Source organism: Musa acuminata, chromosome BXJ3-8 (assembly GCF_036884655.1).
Source record: "Musa acuminata AAA Group cultivar baxijiao chromosome BXJ3-8, Cavendish_Baxijiao_AAA, whole genome shotgun sequence".
NCBI classification, from domain to species: Eukaryota; Viridiplantae; Streptophyta; class Magnoliopsida; order Zingiberales; family Musaceae; genus Musa; species Musa acuminata.
Window position 1 is genome coordinate 8,042,494 of NC_088356.1, and position 20,417 is coordinate 8,062,910.

At 39.4% G+C, this 20,417-nt stretch overlaps 2 protein-coding genes across 7 annotated transcripts; one reads left to right on the top strand and one right to left on the bottom strand.

Annotated features, from left to right (window-relative positions):
* Positions 1-1,184: 1,184 nt before the first annotated feature.
* Positions 1,185-8,996, bottom strand: LOC135645528 (scarecrow-like protein 27). Of its 6 annotated transcripts, none has more exons than XM_065163995.1 (4): positions 5,979-8,996; positions 2,114-2,383; positions 1,704-1,781; positions 1,185-1,620 (listed from the first exon to the last, which is right to left on the bottom strand). In XM_065163995.1, exon 1 carries the CDS (start codon positions 8,411-8,413, stop codon positions 6,053-6,055), a length of 2,361 nt encoding a protein of 786 aa, XP_065020067.1. In that variant the 5' UTR covers positions 8,414-8,996; the 3' UTR covers positions 1,185-1,620; positions 1,704-1,781; positions 2,114-2,383; positions 5,979-6,052. The 6 variants fall into 6 exon arrangements, with proteins under 6 accessions (XP_065020067.1, XP_065020066.1, XP_065020070.1 ...); XM_065163994.1 differs by having other exon boundaries at positions 1,692-1,781; XM_065163998.1 differs by having other exon boundaries at positions 1,185-1,781; positions 2,114-2,378; positions 6,035-8,996.
* A 5,855-nt stretch (positions 8,997-14,851) lies between these two features.
* On the top strand, positions 14,852-18,367 carry LOC135644479 (autophagy-related protein 8g-like). Its single transcript, XM_065162068.1, has 6 exons — positions 14,852-14,929; positions 15,002-15,044; positions 15,133-15,188; positions 17,662-17,714; positions 17,872-17,990; positions 18,081-18,367. The coding sequence occupies exons 2-6, from the start codon at positions 15,002-15,004 to the stop codon at positions 18,182-18,184; spliced, it is 375 nt and encodes a 124-aa protein (XP_065018140.1). The 5' UTR covers positions 14,852-14,929; the 3' UTR covers positions 18,185-18,367.
* Positions 18,368-20,417: the final 2,050 nt, after the last annotated feature.

The following is a 20,417-nucleotide window of genomic DNA, read 5'->3' on the forward strand; positions in this document are numbered from 1 at the left end:
ACAAGCATATATAGGTAGGTGGACATCAATCCTTTCAAGTCCATCATAGGCCATAAAATATAAGACCTTGCAAGGTATTGACTGAAGAACAAAAGCTTTAAGAACAAAGGAGAACCCGTGAAAGAGACATGAGCAGTGATGATTGGAGTTGACCCACTTTTTCTTACTAGAAATGAGGAAAGAATAGAGAGAGAGAGAGAGAGAGAGAGAGAGAGAGAGAGAGAGAGAGAGAGATGTGACTGAAAGGGAAATAAAGCTTGAAGCTCATGATTTGGAAGTTACTCATTCCAAGTTCATTCAATCTTCTACACTTTGTGGGGTCATTCTTTCACTAACTACAACTATTATCATCATCATCATCAACATTACCACCACCATCTAGTGCAAGAGTTAAGATATATCACAAGTCCAACTCGAGCATGAGTAGTGCACCTCTTTTGGGGTATTATTTGCATGTAAAAAGATGTGTGGAAAGGGAGGGAAGCGTTGGCTCTACGCGGTTTGTGGAGAGAGAGAGAGAGAGAGAGAGAGAGAGGATGGAGTTCGTGAAGAGAAGAGGAAAAGGATTGCCGTCGGCGAGGCATCTACAAAAGTGTTGGGTTATCAGCACCTCATGCGCTTGTCACACCAACTGTTGATTGGATGATGGTGGTCGATGTGGATCAATCCAATTCGTGTTCATGTCCTTATGAATACGATCTTGTAACATTGTCCGTTTGCGATTTGGAAAATGAAGGTAATCTATCGAGGAAAGGATAGAGAATCCAAATGCAGCTTTTGAGCTTGTGCAGGGGCGACCATGCACCATGGCCGTCGACCTCCTCCCGGGGGCATCGAATCCCATGGAGGAGGAGGAGGCTTCGCCTCTCCTCCAGTGCCAGCCTTTCTGGCGATCAAAAGGGAGGAACTCCATGGGAGCTGAGCCCAGAACTTTAGGGTTTTGCTTCCCACTGCATGCATGCAGGTTGCGTTCGACGTAAAAGCACGAGGCCATGGGGAAGCTTTTGTTGCCACCGTGCTCGGAGCCCCCCAGAAGTGTTGTTTGACCCAACCACATGAATGGAGTCGAGTTAATTAACCTGGGTTTAGGAGGAAGAAAGAACATGCAAGAGATAGAGAATGCATTTTAGCCATCACATCATCTTCTTCATTCCATGCACTTCATAAGGAGCGAAACTAAGGGATGTAATAACCAGCTTGGCTTTTCTTCGTGCACTTTGCCTGCAGCTCATGCATGGAATCAACATCAACTTGTTGCCATTCCTGTCCTCCCAAAGTGTACATTCCTTTCCCCATTGTACGTTTGAGGTGATTCTTAAGTTCCCCATCTTTCCCAAGAACATGGTCCTCTAATATCCTACCCCAGTGCCTCAGCTTTACAGTGCAGAGGAGGACCACAATGCAGGCTGTGATCCTAAAGTGTCCTTGGAAGGTTTTAATCCTTCAACCACATCTGGTCACTGAATTCAGCAGACATGCTCTGCATTAGGGCAGCATTCTATCTCTCTCTCTCTCTCTCACTCTCTCTCATCTATGCTTTTGTTTTCTGAAGATGAAAATGATTGATCAGCTTGAGGCATCCCCAGTATCTTGTCACCATCCACAGCACAATCTCTAAGACTGGCATGAATCAAGTAAACAGTAGAGAGATGTATAACCAAACAATATGTATGCCAAATGCTCAAACAAACCTGGCTTGGTACCTTCTTCTGACCAACTTGTCTACCACTGCAAAAGCTTCACGCTACCAGGGAATGTGGAGGGGTAACATGAAAGTAGAACTGCATGGTGAAAGATCAAACAAGAATGTTATGTGATTCCAAGAACTCAAAACTATCACAAACCAGAGCCACACTTGTTCAAAAGCAGGATGTCTTGAAGCAATCTTGAGTGGTTGGTTATTTGGAGCTTAAAGATTAACATGATGTAGAACTACTAGGAGAAGAAATAGAAATAAATAATGTATGTTACTTACTGGGAGACAAAAACACTTTTCCACATGGAAAAAGGAGATTGTACAGACATTGATTTAAGATTGAAAGCAGACAAGCTTTTCAACTAATGGAGGAAGAGGAAATATAAACTACAGAGTTTTTAAAAGAAAGAACAATACCTTGATGTCATGTGGAATGGTACAGAGACCATGTGAAGGATTAAAGAACAAACATTAGTTTAACCCGATGGATCACAATTAGACTGATTTGCCCGGTGTTAGCCCTACATACAATGAATCATTGCACTCAGAGCAAAGACTGTATCTGCCCCATCAGTGAGTGGCAGGTCACTACCCAGCAGCCAGTGTCATTTGATCGATGTGTTGTCGTTCATGAATGGAGGACTCTTCTTGTTTGATCGAACAAATTCGGTGTCCAAGAAGACTGCCCTACAAACAATGAGAACATACAAATGTCAATTGCAATAAACAAAAGCTAACATGGCCCCTTGTGCTACGACGACAAATTACTATCACAGAATTTGATGATTGAAACAAGTATACAAGATCAAATTACTAATTACTTGCACGTGCCTGACAGGGACAAAACGTCACCATTAAAGTATCACATTCTCTACAGTAACACCAACCCAGGTATGTCGCTGTCAGTAAAATAAATTGGGATAGACATAGGGCCTGATAAAACTCTGACCATTCTTGCTCTGGAAGATCTCATTTTGACTGTAATATGTGCAGCATAATCACCAAGATCCATCTACCCCTCGTAAACATGATCCAAATTCCTCATCCATGTTGCCATAATTTAGCATCCCAGATTACTACAGTAGATGCACTAGAATGCCAAAGTTGGCGATCCAATGTCATCGACGTCACTCGATCATACAAATATAAATTTATTAAAGAAAAACAAAATTAGATAGCAATAAAAATTTCAGGTCAATATGACCTGGAGACAATTTCTTGGACTGAAGAATATTTTACAAGACAAGGATAAGATACGTACATCAATTCTTCTAGTACAATTTTAAATCTAAAGTAGTTTCAAGTGAGCATCAACAAATGCAGCACGTCTTATTTCACTGCCACCATAGAGAATGGCCATAAGTGCCAGATATCTATAAGAAACTGATATGAGAAGAATCAAGTTTCCGATAGTGGAAGGATTGTTCCTAGCAAAAGCAATTTTTTTGGCATGGAAATTCCATCAGGATGATATCGATAACAAAAATGTAAAATGTATTTTAGGACTATTCAAGATACCATGAAATCAAAAATTGCAACACAAGTCTATGGCAAACATAAATATTATGACAGCAGTGCCACAGAAAACTCTCAAGCTCAATTGATGTGGCTCCAGTAGCACACTGAAATAAGCAAGGATGCAGAGGAAAAATAAATCTGAAACTGATTATTTCTATAGATAGAAAAACTTTACCATCCCAAAAAGAGTCTTCGAAACAACAGCATGGTCCTTTTATTTTCTGACTCTCTCAAGTAGGTTATAAACAAATAGAGGATCATAAATAACAATTTTACCTTATCGATAATATCAGATGCTTTAGAAGTTCAAAAAAAGAAATAACAAGCCATATGCACATGCCAAATACTCATCATTTGTGGTTCCAATGGATGAAACCAGTAGTAGTTTGAAATGAAACTAAACCCGAAAAGAACCTCAGACAGAACAAATCTTTCAAGTAATGCAAACAATAGTAATAATGAGTGGTGTAGTCGAGAGATTTTTTTGGCACTAGAACCCATGAGATAAAGCTAAACAAAAAAGGAGTTAGAAATATTTACTGGCAAATTGGAAAGATAAAGCAAGCCCCATTCTTTTGGACTGAATAACATGAATCACTTTTCAGATGCATTGTTTTGGATGAAAATTGTGACTTACAACGACTAGCTGCTTGTGCAATCTGATCAGGACAATTGACCAAATTAGTTAATTTACTCACCACTCTATGATTACTTGAGTGAAATAGGTTAGAATGAGAAATTCGCATTAAAAGGATTCCAAGGAATATTCTTGAAAATAATATTACAACATAAAATAGGCGTCAGAATATGTGATAATTGATACATTGTAGACCAGACCTGTCAAATAAATCTCAACTTTTGACTCAGTTTTACCTCAAAGGAAAAAGTAAATCCAATAATCACCAACCACTAGTTATAAAAGGCCACCCTCACTACTCAGGAAGTGGAGAGATGACATTCACACCCCGGTCTTTTGGTTTCCTAAATGAATGTCTACCTGCAAACAAAAATCATCTGGAAAGATCACATGCATGGGACCTATAAACAAAAATCATCTGGAAAGATCACATGCTGTCCCATGCCCAGTAGATCAGACCATAAGTTAAATGCTACAACTAAATGTAGAGCAACATCACACATTCCAATCCATGTATAACTATCAACTATGTACCCACAGACACAGCCCTGGCTGCCTTGAAGGATGAAACCCACTGGTAATCAGGTAAGGTTAGGACTGTGTAGGTCACAATATGAGATGTTTGGTTTCATACATTGAGATATACACAATATGAGTATGCCTTCTCCATTAGAATGAGTTTGTTCTGATCCTTTCAGATAAGCCCTCATACATGTGATTGTTGTTTCTTTTCTTAAGATGGTGAAATGATACTTGGGTGTCCTAAGCAATTATAATACTGAAGTCTCATCAGGAGTTCGCATCAAATGAGTCCTGAACATGTAGATAAGCTTGGCATACAGTTGACACACTCACTAGACCATATGTTGTTACAATACTCGTATAAAACAAGATGTGTAATGGCAATTCCTCCTTAATACTCACAATTTAAACATTATGACACAGAATTTTGAACTCGCAACCAACATTTTTGTACAAATTTGCATTTCAGAGTCTTGTTAGTCCTTTAATAAGTCTGCTGGGTTGAGAACATATGTTGACCTCCCTTGATCACCAGGGGACTGATTAACAGAATGGAGTCCGTTGCTGACAGTTCCACTGTGGTACTGAAATTTGTTTTGTGCATACTGCATAGTTGTGAAAAGAGTGTCGAGACCCCAACATCACATATCTTCTAAATTTGAATAGATTAAGTTGATCTTGTTCTACAAGCTCCATGGTTATTTTCCCACTAGAGTAACCTTTCAAATAGATTAACTAACTTTCCCTTGGAGTTTTATATAACACTATACACAGTATATACTTAGTCTTGCTCTTTGATTTTATAAGTAGCTTAGGAGCAGGCAACAAATATTCGTTATACAACCCTCATCATGATAATTCTAGTTAAATTTATTGTAATTTTCAATCAACAACGATTGCAAAAATTAGTAGGTCTTGATCTCACAACTTTTTACTCGGATGTATTGTCCCAATACTAATTTCACCTACTTAAATCAAAATACCTATGTTTCTTCAGCAAATCAAACCTTCGTTGAAAAGGAAGCAAAAGAAACATTGGGAGCTAAATTTGAAGAATCATGAATTAAGGTATTCATTATCCAGTAGTCCTGCTACCCACTAATTTCATTGTCTTTCCAGATTAATATAAATGATGAAATGCTGAGAAGAAAGAAATAAAATAATAATGTTTCAATGAATGTGACCATATTGATAATTTTACACATCTTTAATGAAGTCTGATGATTTAACAGCTATTGTATATCTGATAATAATTTTCATGTCAAACCCATTACAAACTGAAGATGAACTGACCAGTTTCATATAAATTATACAGAAGAAACAAAACCCAGGTCCACCTATCATTATCTTATCAAAATAATAATAACTTGACAAATAATAAGGCCATAATCATCAAGATGCACTTAAACATTTTCAGAAGCAGAAACATAGAAACCCCAATGGATGTCCAATGTGCCAATGTCATTTTACTTGGAAACAAATCCCTCAATGATCACATGGATTCAAGATGCGATATCAGTAGAGACAACACCAAGAGAACAAAAGAAGTTACCACTATAGAAAATTACGTTATGACAGCATCTAGGCCCAACAGAGTTCGAGTACCTAAAGTGCCAACTTCTGCCAGAGATTTGCAAGGATCAGGAACAAGGATAACATGCCTGTCTGAAAGTAGTTCTTCAGCCCCTCCAAGCTGACACAGAGACAAGCTCCTTGCGTTGCCAGTAAAGGTAAAGAGAGGCCTGGCGCTTCTCCACATGAAATCCTCTGATCTGCACCCTCTTTAGAAGGCATTCAGCCTGTGTTTCTGTAAAATTGCTGAATTGGATGGGCACAAACCCTGCAGTTTCAAAGAGCGTTCGCCAGGGAAGCATCTTGTCAGCTGCACAGTATCTCCCAAGAACAGAACTCTCTATTTTCGGTTGTAGCAAGAACCTCTCAATCTTGCTGGCTGTATCTTGGTTGGTCCCCGATGCATCAATGGAATCCATAAGTACCAAGGAGGACTGGAAAGCATGGAGGAAGTGCTGCAAGAATGGCAGGTCACTCCGATCACACCCTTGGTCAACTGAGACCACAATCTTCGGAGAGAGTTGCTTCACGAGGCGGAGGAGAACTGGGAAGGAAAGGTTTGCAGAACCTATAGGGAGATTTACTGCTATGGCTTCACCTCCCAAGCCATGGAGCTCTAATGGATCAAATGAATCAAGGCTACGAACCTTAAGTTCAAAGGGAATGTTAAGGTCACTTGCAAAATGGGAGAGGTTGTCCTGGATAAGGTGGAGCTCCATGTTGTTATGGGAGTAATGTGACACAAAAACTGTAATTTTGAGCATCCTTACTGCACCTGCCGAAGAACAGCGCCTTTGTGCCAGCTCCTGCATGAAGGAGGACCATTGTCCACCAAACCCAATATCAAAGTCCATGATGTGGATGCGGTCACAGCCATCGAGCTCTTCCAGGAGGGCCTGGATGCACGTGAAGTTTGAGAATTGGATGATGGGTGAGACCTCGGAGAATGCCTTGTATGCATTGAGCTTGTGCACAACGTCCAAATGAGTCATCAGGGGAGCAGAGAAGGTGCTCTGCTGACGATGGGAGGTTGGAGTTGCAGAGAGGATTGTGTTAGATCCGTTAGAAAGGATCAGTTGCAGTGCCTCCTTGAAGTAGAAAGCAGAGCGGACAAGGGGCTTCCCCGAGGGAGAGGGAGAGGGGAGTTGGTGATTGAGCCGCGCCAATATCCCATGTGCGCCGACGAAATTTCGGGCCTCTACCATCTTAGCAGCCTCGAAAAGCAGATCGGCCAATGCGTGTTGTAAGTGCAGCTGCTGCGCAGCCACAGCTGAGGTTACATCGTCCACGAAAGCTGCCACCTTCGGCTTCACTGATCTATTCTGGAGCTGACGCAGAGGAAAGCCGTGGCTTTGCTGCTGGTATGACTGTCGCCGAAGGAAAAGATCTGAGTTGGCAGCGGAGTCCAGGAAAGGAAGTTTCTGAGGAATTTGGTCGGCAATGGCGGGGTGGCGCTTCAGCTGGGTGGGTGGAAGGAGCTGCGGAAGCTGCTGCTGCTCAGCATGCCCCGCGCTGAGGAAGAAGGGCGGGTTCGGGGTGGCTGATGCCTGATTCAGAAGAAGGCCTGGGCCAAACAATTGTGGCTTGTCCAACACAGTATCTGGGAAGTACATACCCTGTGGTAGTGAGAGCGGCGATGAGATGCTGTTGCCAGCCTGCGGCGGCAGCGAGAAGAACTGACTTCCCGTTTGGTGGCCGAAGGTGGCCCCTTTGATGTTGGCGTGCACGATGGCCGGAGACACCCTGCTACTGCTGCTCACGAGCGAGAAGCCACCACCAGAAGCAACGTTAGAAGACAGAGGAAGAGAAGAATCCGTAGGGGCCGAGACGGACGCCTCATCCGCAGTCCTCCCAATAGATGCAAGCCCAATGCCTGGGTCGAGAATCCCAAACCCTAACCCGTTACTGTTGCCATCGAACTCCACTGAGCCGTGGGATAGGAACTGCTGCTGGTGCTGCTTAAACCCGGCCGCAGAGGGGTCGTCGACATCCCCCATGATCCACCGGAAAAAGGTCTGATCCCGGCCAGGGGAGGCCGCAGAAGTCTCCGAGAGTATCGCCTCCCAATCGTCGACACCAAGACCGCATTTTTCGCCTCCAGCAACGAAACCCATATCAAGCCCGGTCGGTATCGGCTGCAGCTCAGCAGCCCACTCCTCCTTCCCGACCGCACCACCGCTCACCTCGGCGGTGGAGTCGGCGAGAACCCATTTGTTGGTGGGGATGTCGGAGACCGCCGCCACTCCGGCGGTGTCGGAGGAGCCGCCGCCCAGGGAAGAAGACAGTGTGGCTGTGGAGGTGGGAGGGCTAGGGCTCCTGTGATCAAGCACCGATCTTGGCTCCCTTCCCTGTTGGATCACCAACTTGGGCCTCTTATTCACCCAAAACAGAGCCTGGTTCCCCTCGAAGATTGTCTCCACTGCTTCTAGACCCCCCTTCCCCTGGCCATGATAGGGCAAACCCCTCATCTAATGCTTCATACAAGACGCCAGATCTAAGTTTTCTCACCTCACTCACAGAGATGGAAAGAAGAATAAGAGATCTTGAGAGATGAAATAGTAGAAGCCGGACAAAGATGAGATCTTTTATGCGTCCACCAACGGGAGTATAATACTAATCCCTCCGTTTCAAATGACACATGGTGCAAGCTTAAGCGCCTCTTCCTCTTTCTGCTCTCATCTCTCGGCTCTCTCACTTCAAAGACCTTTTTTTGCCCTTCTCCTCTCCTGTGCTCCTGCTTCTGTTTGAAATCTTCTATCTTTCTCCGGGGGATGGACTGTGACCGGAAGGAGAGGGAAGAGGAACGGCAGCAGCAAGAGAGTAGTACGCTGTACGCCTCTCAAAATTGCCTCTTTCTCTCTGTATCCTCCTCTTCTCAGCTTGCCATGGATGCTTGCAGCATAAAAAAGCAATAAAGTGCGTCCCCTCCAATCTCTACCTCCCTTTCTCTCTCCAGAATTATCTCTTTTCTTTGCTATCCTCCCTCCTCCCCGCCCTCCGTCGCCATTGTATAATCGAAGCCTTGGCTTCTGACATCCTGCAGCGACTCCCCTTCTTAATGCGACACTGTTACTTGGAATCCCGGCCGTCAAAAGTATAGCATCATATTTTTGATTTATGACCAAAATATCCTCAGAACACAGGAAGGAGGTCGTTGGAAATTGGGGCTGTTTCCGTCTTTCAACACGGCCCTCGTTTTGTGACGCTTCACGGAGTTGAAAACGCCGCGACGCGACACGACACGACACGCTACCTTCGCCGAAACGTTATGTATCGAGCCGACACGATATGTGGATGTGGTTCCGTAAACGGTTGAAATCGGTAGAGATAGATTTCGTTCGTTGTTCGCGGACAAAAAGATGCCACGTGGTACGCGCTGGCGTCATATCCACGTATGGGACCTGATATCTGATACGAATCCAAGGGCGGGTAAAAACGGGGTAACCGAACTGGTGCGTCCAGATCTACTGAGATGCCACGTGGAGTCTTCCCGAGTACTCAATCAGCTGCACGTTTTCCAACAGCAACCAGCCTTTGATTTCGCTCGTGGAGGACGTGGCGTCGTCGAAGGCTGTTTGGTGTTCGGCGACGTAGGGGAGAAACCACGAAGATCGAGGCCGTCAGATACGTAGGCCCCACGATCGACTACAATTGATTACAAGATAATTGAGTGAATTCCACTTGAATCATCACATATTTTGTGGTGTGGATAATAAAGGTTTTTTTTTATGACTTTATATTTCCTTCTCAAAATATATATGATCATACATTCTAATGGAGGCCATATTAACCATCATTATACATATGCTATGTTGTCAAAAAAATGTTTTCTCAGTAACTATGTTTTCTTTACTTAGTAATAGTCATTCAAATCACACCAAATAATTTTGGGCGTCATAAAAAAAAATCAAAGTTTTTATAAATTATATTTTTGCTCCATATGATATGATGTTCAGAATGAGATTTAGTTTCTTTGCTATGCATTAAATAAGTTTTTAAGAAATAAAAAAAATATTTACAATAGTTCATCTTTGTCGATCCATATCGATATATTGATCAACAATCGATACGATATGTATTAAGCTATATCAAACGTATCGAATATATTGATGTATAATGTATAATCTATATCAATCTCCTATTAATATTTATTTACTTTTCACCTTTTATGTCATCTAAATAATACTAATTTAACTATCCATATTATTAGAATAGAATTCCTTGGTATGCCAAAAGAAGGAAGGAAAGAGATGATTAGAGAGTTAAAATTATCTCCCAACAGGAGATGTATTATTAGAATTTTTTGACATGACAAAAATAGGAAAGGAGAAAGATGATTAGAGAGCTAAGATTGTCTCCACCCATCAAAGAATGTATTACTAGAATTCTTTGATATGGCAAAGAAAAATAAATTATTAGAGAGCTAAGATTGACTCCACCCAACAAGGAATATATTACTAAAAATTTTTGACATGATAAAACAAGAAAGGAGAGAGATGATTATAGAGCTAAGATTGTTTCCACTCAAGCATTACTAGAATTCTTTCACATGACAAAACAAGAGTGAGAGAGAGAGAGAGAGAGGAAGCTGCAAGTTGCCTCTGTCCAACAAGGGATGTGGTATTTATTGTAGCTCATTTAAAAGTTTATTGAATGAGACACTCAATTTAGTACAGATTGTTGAGGAAAGAAAGCCATGGTTGTGACCTCACTCACACCCAACCAAAATAGTTTTGTCTGCAGCCCCATGTGGTTGCCAACTCTCATTCATTTGCTCCAAACCTAAAAAACCACCTCATCATGTAATTATGTTTGTTCCAATGTCTGTGATGTGGACTTAATTCAGAAGATAGTAGTACTAAAATAACAATGTCAGATCATTTCAGAAGCTATGTACTAAATTAACAATGCAACCCTGCTCTTAATGTAATTCCATGTGATGAGGAAAACAGAAGATGTAAGCTGCTCTCAATCCTTTCAATAACACAAAAGGTCAGCTCCTCAGCAGCTGTGGACTGATGTCTCTTCCTTTCTGTCAGTCCATATATAACATTTTCTTTGAGTTCTTTGCTGTGCAATGGCCAAACATCCAACCTATCTCCTTCTGTAGCTCTTTGAATCTCTGCAGAAGAAAGTGCAGATTCCCATAGTTTCCTGGTAATTAACTTCACAGCCAAAGGAACAAATGCCTGAGTTGGGACAGAAGATAACCTGGGGACCCTTCAATGAACCACAAATCCTTCGTCTTCATTGTCAGATATTTCCATTGAATTGACCTCTTCCCGGTGCATAATAGTAGCTTCACAGTAGCAGATGCATCCGAAAACTAGAATCGATCAAACCATCTGCTATCTCCCTGAATAATTCAGAAATGTCTCAGTCCGATGTTGCAGCTGTGGATGTGATTCTATCCACCAAAGCACTGAAGCATAGTGAATAGCAGGATATATCTGATGGGCAATTCTCCCTCCTTCAACCGCAGACATGTCAAGGTAGAGCTTCCTTTGTGCTTGGTTCGACTCCACCAAAGAACATGCTGCTCTTCAAGTTTGCAGAAAGACTAAATTGAATTCAGATTCCCTTCATAGAACACTAGCAGATGGTCAGAAAAAAACATATATATGGCTGACAGTAAGTTTCTTACATCACCTTATTCAATGTCCAGTGCAAGAATTCCATGACAAGGACAAAGAAGGGGACACTGAGTCCCCTTGCCTTGACTCTATATTTCCATTCAGAAGGATAACATAAGTGCAACATCCATTGTATATGAACTTGTCTGGAAGACCCAGGTAAGGTATCACCTCCATAAAATTCCAAGCCCTGAGATATGTTACTCCTGTAATGACCTCTGAACACAGCTCAGAGAGAGAGATAGAGAGAGAGAGAGAGCATATTACCATCTCTACATGCATGGCCAACCCATTGCTGCAATAGCTGCTGGAGTGAACACCAACTTGGAACCTTCCAATGCTGCTGCAATCAACACCAACCATGCAACAGTTTCCTTGTAATAATATAGATTAGGAAAGGTCCTGTCAATCTACTTAGCTATGCACATGCAATCTCCTTCTCCTACAGTGTCTATGATATTATTATTAGATGTAGGATTAAGCTTGTTGTTGTTGCAATGGAGAAGGTGTTGTTGATGCAGTTTATGCTGACAACAAGCTAATAGTTTAAAGATGGATGTTGAATTATATACACATGAACTACAACACCTAATTAGGAAGATAGCCACAAGTCAAAGGAGACATAGCATATGCTCTCCTGTGTTTGCTTTGCTAATTAATTGAGATTGGTTGTACAACCACTTAACAAATGTTAGGTCAGTTCCTTTTTAGTTCACCCCTTGATAGCATTGGATGCCAAAATAAACTCTTCTTATTATTGTTGTTGTATTTCCAAGTATATGATTATTATGTTTCTAAAGAAACAAATCCATTCCACTGATGGTATATAATTATTAGACTCTTAATTAGGGTGCATTATATATTCCAAGTGAGCTGCTTTTGGCTTGCTTGGCACTTCAAACAAAGAGCTTCAATCATCACTAAGATGAAGAAATGTTGCTTTGAGGACTTTGTAAATAGGGGAAGCAATATGTAAATTGCATTATCAAGGAGAGTGATATGATTATTCATGACAGTGGATTGCTTATGGTTGACGATATCATTTATTTCAATCAACTCAATATTTCTTTAATCCAAGTATATAACAAATCAATCTCACTCACTCGAGTCAACAATCAATAAAAATGAGGATATCTTGACGTAACACTTAAATAATATCATATTGTCCCATCAAGCTTAAGATATTGAAACTCAAAAAACAAGTTTAAATTGACTTCATCCTTTACTTATTTATTATGATACGTAATAAAGATATTTATTTTTTTATTTTTTTTAAAAATTATTGAATTAAATGATATACATGACACTCATATATATATGGATTTGAACTTAAAAACTTATCAACAATCAATAGGATATAGCAATAGAAAATTCTAAAATATTAAAAAAGATATATAACACATCATTCTAACATAACTTTCTTTAAAAAATTAAATAGTTTCATAAATATCTTACCAGCATAAGACAACAAATCATAAAATTATGTGTGTCAACTTTTATATAGACAATTGCTCATCATTCAAGTCAAATTAATAATTATAACAAAATTATACTATCTTTTCTTACACCCCAAGGCAATTGAGCCACTCATCAAACTATCCCTTGATAGAGCAGGCTCATGTTGACCACACTGTCAAGATTGGGATGACACTTGTGTAAAACTTGTCAACTTCATAAAGAACAACACCAAGATTTTTGTGTGGCCTAAAAGACATGCGAACCCTACTAATTTACTTTATTTATTATAAAGATTAAAATGATGTCTTTTTTTAGTTATCCCTAATTATATTTTGTGCCCATGTTGTAGCTCACTTACAGCTAAAAATGATGAGTTGGGCCAACGTAATGGTCTAATTAAACAATTGGCAATAAATTTTCCACAGATATCAGTTTTGGATTATTTAATATTAACATATTATATTATTTTTAGAAAGTAAAAGAATTTGTGAGAGTTGTTTTATGGATTCCCAAGAGAGTATTTGAGTTTTTCCAATAAATAAACATTATTTTTTATCTGAATCTAATCAAAATTTATGTTGATGAAAATTTTGAATTGGGAAAAATAATTCTAGTGATATAATATCTAATCAAACCGTGAAATTTAATTTTCAGTCAAAGAGAAAGATAGTAAATATCTGAATTCTTTTATCCTCATATATATATATATATATATATATATATATATATATATATATATATATATATATATGTAAAAGAATTTATTGGATTAGTTTATCCTACATATATTTTCTCTATTACTGACCATCAAAATATTGTCTCTCTTTGAAAATATATTTTTAATAAAAAATTTCAAAACAGACAAACTATAATATCCAAACTAAAAAAAAAGAAAAAAGAGTAGCTTGCAAACTAAGTCTACTAAGGATTAAAAATAATCTAAATTTGATTTGAAGGATGTGCATACATCCCCAACAACTACTTGTGGCCCATTGATTCCAATAGTTATCGCCTCTTGGATTAAATAAAAGGAAAGAAAAAGCTACAAGCATGAAATCCACATCATATCCAATCTTTTAGCTTACTACAAGTTTGTTGCCATCAAATGAGGTGTCAATATCATATAAATAAATCATAATTAAAAGAAATTTTAGAGGAAGAAGAAGAAAACCTATTATATTAATTTTCTTCCTTTTAGTTTGCTGTATTATAACATAGGAAAAGAAAATAAAAGAAAAAAAAGGAGGCAAGTTCTTAAAAAAAAACCTCTTATTTTTATTTTTTCTAATTAGAATCTATTTTTTATTTTTTATATATTTTTTTCTAAAAGATGATATTATATAACAATAGGATAATCGAGGATAATTTCTCGATCTCCATATCGAGGTTAGAGGTGATGCCTGATGAGATTGATTGACAGAGGAATAATCTCGATATCGAGATTAGAGGTGATGCCCGATGAAATTGATCGACAAAGGAATAATCTCGATATCGAGATTAGAGGTGATGCCTGATGAGACTAACAGACGAACAAGGGAGGGGAGGGTAGTGACAGACCAAAAATAAGAGATAATTTAATCGTTTAGAGAAAAAAATTATTATGTGAAAATAAATAGAAAATGGAACTCTAATAGAGAAAAAGAGAAAATAGGTTTTTTTGTTTTTGAAAATTGTCTAAAAGGAAATTAGAGATACCGACATGGAAAAGAGCGCTTTTCCGATACGTAACGTGTCGAATGTCGGCGATATTATCCAAACGCGGAGCCGATAAGAATCCCAAACAAACACCTCGAAGTTTCTTCCTCCGCCGCATAAGCCTAACAACTACAACCGAAGCCGTCATCTTTTCCTCTTGATCGATCCATCCATCGTCGATTGCTCTCTCTAGAAAAGGTTCGACTGAATTCGCTGTTCGATTGTATTTTGTTTGATCGAATTGTTGATCCGTTTTTTCTGTGGGAAGAGATGTCGAGGAGGCAGAGCAGCTACAAGCAGCAGCATGACTTCGGTGCGTGATCGCCTTCTCTATTGATTTCTTGTGTGTGTTCTTGGTATGATTATGTAGAAAACTGGTGCTTAGGGCTTTTAATCTGCAGAGAAGAGGAAGGCCGAGTCGCAGAGGATTAAGGAGAAATACCCCGGTAGAGTTCCGGTAAATGTTTTTTTCTCCTGAATTCTTTTCGGTATGATTCTGAAAGGTAGCTGATTAGCTTTCGTGGGTTCTGTTTATTGATGCTTCCTTTTCAAATTGAGGGGTTTGTATTAGGAATATAATTTAATACCAGTAACTATGCATCATTCTATGGTGTCCATAGATGCAGTTTTTTGGGTGACAAGCGAGTAATCACTTGTTTCGTCTCCAGTTATTATTATGGGTTTCTTCGTGTTGCTTTTCGCCAGTTTATTCATCCTTCATCAGAGTTCGTAAAATCCCACAACTGCACTGGGTTTCTCATTCATCAAAGTTCATTGATTCTCTCAACTGTGCTGAGTTTTTTGTACTTCTTAAATGTTTAATTTGGGGATTTGGTCTGACTCACTGTGCAAGGAATCCCAGTTTTCTTCTTACCTTTCCCTCTGTTCCACATGGACAACAAGAGATATATATCCATGATATGATTTGCAAAGGGTACACTTATATCATCATCATCGATAGATTATATATACTTTATTTTGGAGAATCGAAATTCTAGCTGGTACTAATCATTAAGTCCAACTTTCAGACACATATGCTGTTAGAAACAATAATGCCATTATGCACCAATTGAAATACAAGTTCAGGGTTACCACCTTTCGCAACACATTTTAGACAGATGGACTTTGGGACTGGGGCATGCTCTGCATCGTCCTTATGAGTAGTTCAGTCCACCCTTAATTATGGACTTCTGGCTCTACTACCCTCCATGATATAGAAGACCCACTTGCCTTAGTGGTTCTGTCACTTTGGCAAGACAACATGAGCATTGTTATCTTGGATTTCCCAGGAAAGAATGATAAAGATGGAAAAGATGAAGGAGATGAAAGGCCATAGATTTCACCCAGAAAAACAGAAGTTATGGGGGAATGGATAATTGATAAGATATGAGATTTCTCTATTCTTAACAGTGACTTTAATATATAGAAGGCATGCATTTGAATTCTCAAATGGATGGACTTGACATGTTGTACATGTAATTCTCAAATGGATGGAGTTGAAAGGATTGGAGGTTTTTCCTTATGCTATTACTTACTAAAGATTGGAACTTGTGGTTTTTGTGGTTTCTACAATTGATGATACAGGTCAAACTGTAGCTAATTGCTAATCAAGACTTCAGAATTGTGTGCTAGCTGCAATTTGACAGTAGGCTAGGGCCCTTTGGTAGTCCTTTTTCATATTCCTTGAAAGACAATGTTTAATGATATCTAAATTGTTTACAATTATAGTTGCATTTTACTCGGAGCCAATCAAATTTTGGTGGGAACATAGAACAAAAATTTTAATATCAATAGCATAAAATATTTCCGTATATGGTTGACATGATATGCCGACAACCTCCTATGCCTACCAAAACAGATCAAGTAATTGGACAAGCCATAGGATGCACGCATAGCAGAATATAAAATGGCTTGGCACAGGTTGGTTAAGAAAATCCTTGTGTTGGTTTAAACTTCAATCCTTTTGTGGAAGAAAGAATTTGTGGCAAAAGATTTAGATATTTGTTGGAGAATCTGAAAGCTGAAGCTGATATAGTTCTGATACTTTACCAAGCAATTACTAGCTGGAATTGAGTGATGGTCTGTTGTTTAGTCCTACGCCATAATGATTAACTATAACAATTGATGCAAGTATGTGCCAGAAGCAGATGCTAAATTACTAGTGAACTTAAATTCTTCATGATGATTTTGTGGGGTTTTATGTACAAGAGACCTAATTCTGCCGCAATGGTAATGTGACTTCTAACCGGGAACTACACTTAATCACTTTCGTTTGTTGGTGTTGTTTGGCTTGTGTTCTATTCCTGTAACTGCAAATTGATCTTATTGGGTTATTCATTTAATAGCCCTGGCAAGGAGAGCTGTCATTCTTTGGCTTTGGAAAGACCATTATGTTATGTTTTCCTTACTATGCTCCCCTCCATTCATTCGTTTGTGGACCAGCCAATTGGATTGATACAAACAGCTAATGAAGCCTGTACCTTATGACAACTGTTCTTTCATGGATATATGCATGTAACTCTGACCTACTGCAAGTCAGGACTTAACACAAAGTAGAGATGTTTGAGTTACAAAGGCATGCACATCTGATATCAAAGAAATTTTATAATATTGGAGCTGATATTGCACTAGTTGCAAAAGGCATCTCATTTATGTACATTTTATTTTATCTATTCTCATAAATAACTCTGTGTTATTTGATAACGGGTTTCTATTGGGTTGCAGTTAATTTTCTTTAGAATGATTCTGCCTAAAAATTTAACAAGTTGGAGTAAAGAATGTTTGTAGTCCATATATACTTGAAATCAAAGATGTCACCAAATAGAATTGCTATAAGTGTTGAACCCAGATTGTATCTATTTTGCTTTGCTGAGGCTTCATAGCGCAAACATATTCTCCGGTTGCCTGCCTAACACTGTCTGCTGTTTTAGGTGATTGTGGAGAAGGCGGAGAGAAGCGACGTGCCAAATATTGACAAGAAAAAGTGAGAGCCCTTCTAAATTACAACCCTCCTTCTCCTGCTGATGAATTAAAACCTTTCTGGACCTAGATTATCCATTTGTCTGAGTAATGAACATTTTCTATGTGATGAAACTTTGAATTTTTGTGAAATGTTTACCCAGATTTTGATTTAAGTGCAGGTATTTGGTTCCCGGAGAGATTACACTTGGGCAGTTTGTCTATGTTATTCGCAAGAGAATAAATTTAAGCGCAGAGAAAGCCATATTTATGTTCGTAGACAATGTGCTTCCATCAACTGGTACTTTGTTTGTCACAACTTCTCTGACTCATTTCCTTCATGTTCCACATCAACCACCAACTCTACTTCTTTTGTTTATGATCCTCTCAGGAGCAATGATGTCCCAACTTTATGATGATAAGAAAGATGAAGATGGGTTCCTTTACTTTCTCTACAGTGGAGAGAACACCTTCGGAAGCCAGAATATGCAGTAGATCATTTAGGATTATGCCACCAACACAGTTCCCTCCATTGGCTAATCGTTGTACATATTGCCAATACCGTATAATAATTATGGAGTCTGCTGATATTTTATCCTCTGGTTCTGAGAATTCTGTATGGTCATACGGAAATAGTTCTAGTTTTATCATATCGTTTATGCATTTCCTTTTATCTTATTGTGTGTGTTATATTCATGTGGATCTTATTACAAGTCAACAGCAGCAACCATGTCATTGGTTTTTTTTTAATTAAAATACTTTTAAAGTAAAAAAAATTATAATTTAAAACAGAAAGAAAACTATGTATATTTTTTTAATCAAGAATTGTTGGTTCGAGTCATGGGCTTCAGTTCTCAAAATCTAGAATCCCTAATTAAACTGTTCGATTTGGAATTAGCAAACTATTGGATTGGTTTGATTTGATTTTTGGCCTGATTGGATTTTGGTTCGAATTGAATCGTGATTAAGGTTAGTATTAAGAGAAGATTCGAACCCTTCACTCATTTGTTGCCATGTATAGAGATAAGGTTGTCTATGATCAATTTTACGTGAGTATTAACATATTTCAGAAAGTTCATTTGTGAGATTATAATTTAGTCATAATCGAAACGTTAACCTAATTTAAAAAATAGGCGGGCTGGGCCGGCGGCCCACGACAGTAATGTCTCAATTTGTAGCCCGTGGTATGAGTCAAGTAGACATCGATGAACTCATGGTCTACGTTGATACCATGTTGAATTAATTTCCAATAATCTCGATGGCTTTAAAGCAGAGATCATACTTTCCTTTGAATCGAACTCAAATATCTCGATCGAGCCCGCAAAGATTACACAAGATCGAACTGTTTCATCATGCTTTTGGTCGAGCATGGAGATGTGAACATGATGTTAGCTTCATGATCTGGAACTCGTCGTAGGCGTCGGATGACAGCGTTCATACGTTCCCTCGGAGCTAAGGCGGGCATCGACGTCGCCATCTCCTTAATAATGAGCTACCGGTGTTGATGTAGCATTCTATAGATATGGAATCATCAATCATTGGCTACGAACAGGAGCACTTGCAGTCAACCATCGTGTTTCCGGTTGGCGTTTGGATCTGCATGGCCGAGGATCGATGATTCATTTCACAGCTAGGGTTGACAGTATTGTCTCAGAGTCGAATGGCACGCAGGCGGCGAGCAAGAGGAAACCCTCCACTGTGTCTCTGTCGTCTTCCACCTCTCGCCTGACCATGCTTTCTGTCACGCCTTCATGTCATCTCTCTCATTCTCTCTCTTCTATGATGTTGCTTTAATTAGTGAGGGATAAGAAACATGGTAGGGGGCCACTCGCAATTTGTCCGAGGGATGAAGCCCTCATGTGATCGCCACCTGTTTTCTCCTCTCCGGCTGACGCTCTACAATCATTGAAGGTGCCGTGCATGTGACGATTCCATGGCTATATCTCATCATTCTGCCTGTCCATGGTGTTGTCTGATAGCTAATAGTCATCACTCTATTGGTTGGATACTCCATACACACCCAAGAAAGGAGAAGAGAGGAGAAGAATCGAAGGAGGTGCACCACCCACTCCATTATTGACTAATGCTTGTAGTTGAAGTGGGATGATCAGGTTGACTAGCTTGATATGCTTAGGATTTTTTTTTAGCTTTGAGAATATTTTTTCGTGAGGTTTGACTTCAAATGCTTAAAACATGATAATTATTGATGATAGATAACAAAAGGAAATCTTGATGATGTTGTAATGTCTGCTAAACAGGTTACATATCTTGAAGCTAATCATAGAGAGAAATTTGAGTGCTGCTGCAGCTGCAGCAAAGAGTTCCTTGTTACAGCAGTAGGTACTTGTTCTTAGGAGAGATTTCTTTCTAGATTAGCAACCAAATCTTTCCTGAGAAAGACATACACTTACAGCTGCTAAATCTCAGGTTCTATCCCTCCTCGAAATCTGTAGTGAATGCTACCTGATATGCTTCATCTAACATTCATTGCTTGTTCGAGAGACCTCATCCATATCAGTACACGATGAACAGGGTTCAGATACAAGTCCAGCTCTGTGTGTTGGAGTTTCGAGAAGAGACAGAGGACAGAGGCTCGTGAAGGGCATCCGTGAACGACCCTCTTCGTGCTGTCGGACAGCTTGGCTTTGGCTTTTAGGGCACAAAGATTCGATCGACCTCTTCACAGACTAACTTGAGGATAAAAGAAGAAACTAATGGCTGTGTTCTG

Excerpts from the sequence above, each read along its gene's own strand:
- LOC135645528 (XM_065163998.1), bottom strand. The coding sequence starts at position 8,413 with ATGAGGGGTTTGCCCTATCATGGCCAGGGGAAGGGGGGTCTAGAAGCA.
- LOC135644479 (XM_065162068.1), top strand. The coding sequence starts at position 15,002 with ATGTCGAGGAGGCAGAGCAGCTACAAGCAGCAGCATGACTTCG. Across the intron at positions 17,715-17,871 it reads CCAAATATTGACAAGAAAAA|GTATTTGGTTCCCGGAGAGA; the intron begins GTGAGAGCCCTT and ends ATTTAAGTGCAG. Across the intron at positions 17,991-18,080 it reads CAATGTGCTTCCATCAACTG|GAGCAATGATGTCCCAACTT; the intron begins GTACTTTGTTTG and ends TGATCCTCTCAG.